General features: G+C 42.3%; 1 protein-coding gene across 1 annotated transcript in view; it reads left to right on the top strand.

Moving 5' to 3' along the window:
- Window positions 1-444, top strand: part of KCNJ15 (potassium inwardly-rectifying channel, subfamily J, member 15) — a 1,648-nt gene extending 1,204 nt beyond the window's left edge. The window contains exon 3 of the mRNA XM_010145892.1: window positions 14-444. Coding sequence (XP_010144194.1) covers window positions 14-444 — 431 coding nt within the window. The remainder of the gene's footprint in view (window positions 1-13) is intronic.
- The last annotated feature ends 2,179 nt before the right edge of the window (window positions 445-2,623 follow it).

Here is a 2,623-nt window from a genome sequence, read left to right as displayed (position 1 = left end):
CTGCGGAACCAAGCCAGTGTCAAGTTCAATGTTGACTCCTCTTCAGAGAGTCCGTTTCTCATTTTGCCTTTAACCTTCTACCATATTTTGGATGAAAGCAGTCCTTTGAGAGATCTCACACCTCAGAATCTCAAGGAGAAGGACTTCGAGCTTGTGGTGCTCCTGAACGCCACAGTGGAGTCCACCAGTGCTGTTTGCCAAAGCAGGACTTCCTACATCCCTGAGGAGATCCACTGGGGCTACGAGTTCGTGCCTGTGGTTTCCCTCTCTCCAAATGGAAAGTATGTTGCGGATTTCAGTCAGTTTGAGAAGATTAGGAGAAGCACAGATTCCATTTTTTATAGTATGGATTCTGAAAAACAAAGACTAGAGGAGAAATACAGGCAGGAGGATCAAAGAGAGAGGGAACTGAGAACGATGTTGTTACAGCAGAGCAATGTTTGACCGAATGGACAAACTATCCTGATTAATCTTTTCTGCAAACTGAAAAAATATACTATCTGTGCTGTATCTCTGCTATGAAACCGGCAGTGAAGTTCTTTTCAGCAAGTAGCTTTGGTGTGTAATAAATCTATCTCTTCATTTGGCCGAGTTGTTAATCAAGTATTTTGTAATCAGGCAGGATTTCTTTGTTCATGATAGTGACTTAGCAAAGTTGAATTTGTATAAAGAAGTCTCTGCCTTATACCACCACTAAAAGCAGACAAACCACTTTCCGTTTGGAAAGTGAAACTGGATGCACTGCGCTAGTTCCTTGAAATATTTATTTGACACGGTTTTACTGTGAACATGCATTTGCAGAGACAGCACACGGTCCTGCTGGAAGAGAATACACTCCTTTGAAATACATATATTTAAAATGTATATTCTTGTACCAGGGATTACCTTCGCAGGGATTCCTAGCACTGAAAGTAATTTGGTTGGAGAAACAAATGGTTGGATGTGGGAAGAGCCTGCAGAGAGGTTACAAACTCCTTAGTTCTTAAAGGAGGGTGACAGAGTATTTGTGCTGGTTAGTGAGGAAGGGAGCTCGCTCCCTGTCTCTGCTACTCAGAGATTGTTTTGTGATTGTTTAGTGATTGCTCACTTTTTGTAACCTTGTTAACAACTGATTTATATATAAGAGCAAAAAGGGGAGAGGCAGGCAAGATACACAAAATCATGACACTAATCAAGGTTAAAGCTGGCTTTGAGACACCTGGGTTTTATCCAATGTAAATAGTTTGTAGTAGCAACGTAACGATACATTTCTACAGATTGCTTGCTTTGCTATGGACTGTATTAAATTTTCTTTAAAAGAAAGCTGTATAATGTATGTAGACAATATTTACTTTTTTTCTGGAAACCATAAAGGACATGCATTCCTTTCACCCATTTCATTTTTGGTCTATTGAAATCATTCCATTAATAAAGGAATTTAATTTGAGCAGCTCCTGATCTCTTTGTGGCATGGGGAGAGAGTGTGGAACCTCAGAGATGTTGAAAGAGCCAAGAGATTAGTGTAAACAATTGCACCCAGCACTGATGCTGACCCAGGGACTGAGCAGATTACCACTGAAGTGGGCAGATTACAGGTGGAAAACCAGGTAGCAGTAGCTTTTTAAATGGGAGTTAGAATTGTGACTTGTATCACTGTGGTGATATGAGAACTCAGCTTTCTCGGTTCTAGAATTTTCACTCCTCTAAAGCTTTGGCAAGGAAAAGTGGTATTAAGCACAAATTTTGGGTCTGCAGGCCAGGTCTTGGCCTGAGAGCCACCAGGGCTTGCAACGATGAAAGGACTTTTGGCATCATTGCACTTGCTGTTACTGTGCTTGACTTTCCAGCACTGTGTGGCCTAATGGAATGCAGTCCTGCAGTCTGCCATGCAATATTCTTTCTATGCAGTAAAGGAATCTAGCTTGGTGCCTAAACAGGCACGCGTCAAACTGAGCACAGAGATGCCAGTGGCACCGAGAACGAGTGTCAAGAAGAAGGGAGCACACTCTGCGGAGGGAGGGCGGGGGTGGTAAGGGCAGGGGGACAAGAGAGGCTTAAAACTGCGTGTTTACGTAAATAGTCAGCTCTCCTGTGCGAGAAATCAGAGACCTAAGTACTTGTCTGAAGAGAAAGACTTAACGTAACCCAGGAAGGCTCCTTACCCACTGCAATGCAAGCAATGGTTCCTCACACCGTTGTAATTGCAGGGCCTACTTAGCGTTTTTGGAAAGAACTTCCAGGTGGTATTAGGCTGTGTTGTCACACAGGTTTTCATTTGCAACCACATATGGAGGATGTTAATGTTTAAATTATTGATTGTTGATTTTCAGTTTTTCTCTGCTTTGACTGCCTGTTTTGTTGCAAGGAAGCATGTGTGCTTCTTGAATTTTTGCAGTTGCTTTGCAGAACTGCAGTTCATGTCCTACAACTCAAAGAACGTTGCTTTGGGATTCTAAAGTGAGAGTGCGAAGGTGTCTTAACCCTTCTCCTGCCAAGCCTTAGCCTCCATGTTTTGACAATCCAATATTTTCTCCAATTCTTTTCTTATCTGTGTAGGTGTCCAGATCATTCCTAGAGTCATTGTCTCAGCTGCGTATAAAACAACTTCACCAACAGCTAGTGAGCTGGTTTTCCTCCAAAAATG

Source organism: Buceros rhinoceros, unplaced genomic scaffold, assembly GCF_000710305.1.
Source record: "Buceros rhinoceros silvestris isolate BGI_N320 unplaced genomic scaffold, ASM71030v1 scaffold27901, whole genome shotgun sequence".
In the NCBI taxonomy this organism is placed as follows: Eukaryota; Metazoa; Chordata; class Aves; order Bucerotiformes; family Bucerotidae; genus Buceros; species Buceros rhinoceros.
The sequence above is the reverse complement of the archived record's forward strand: the minus strand, read 5'-3'. Positions and strand labels throughout refer to the sequence as shown.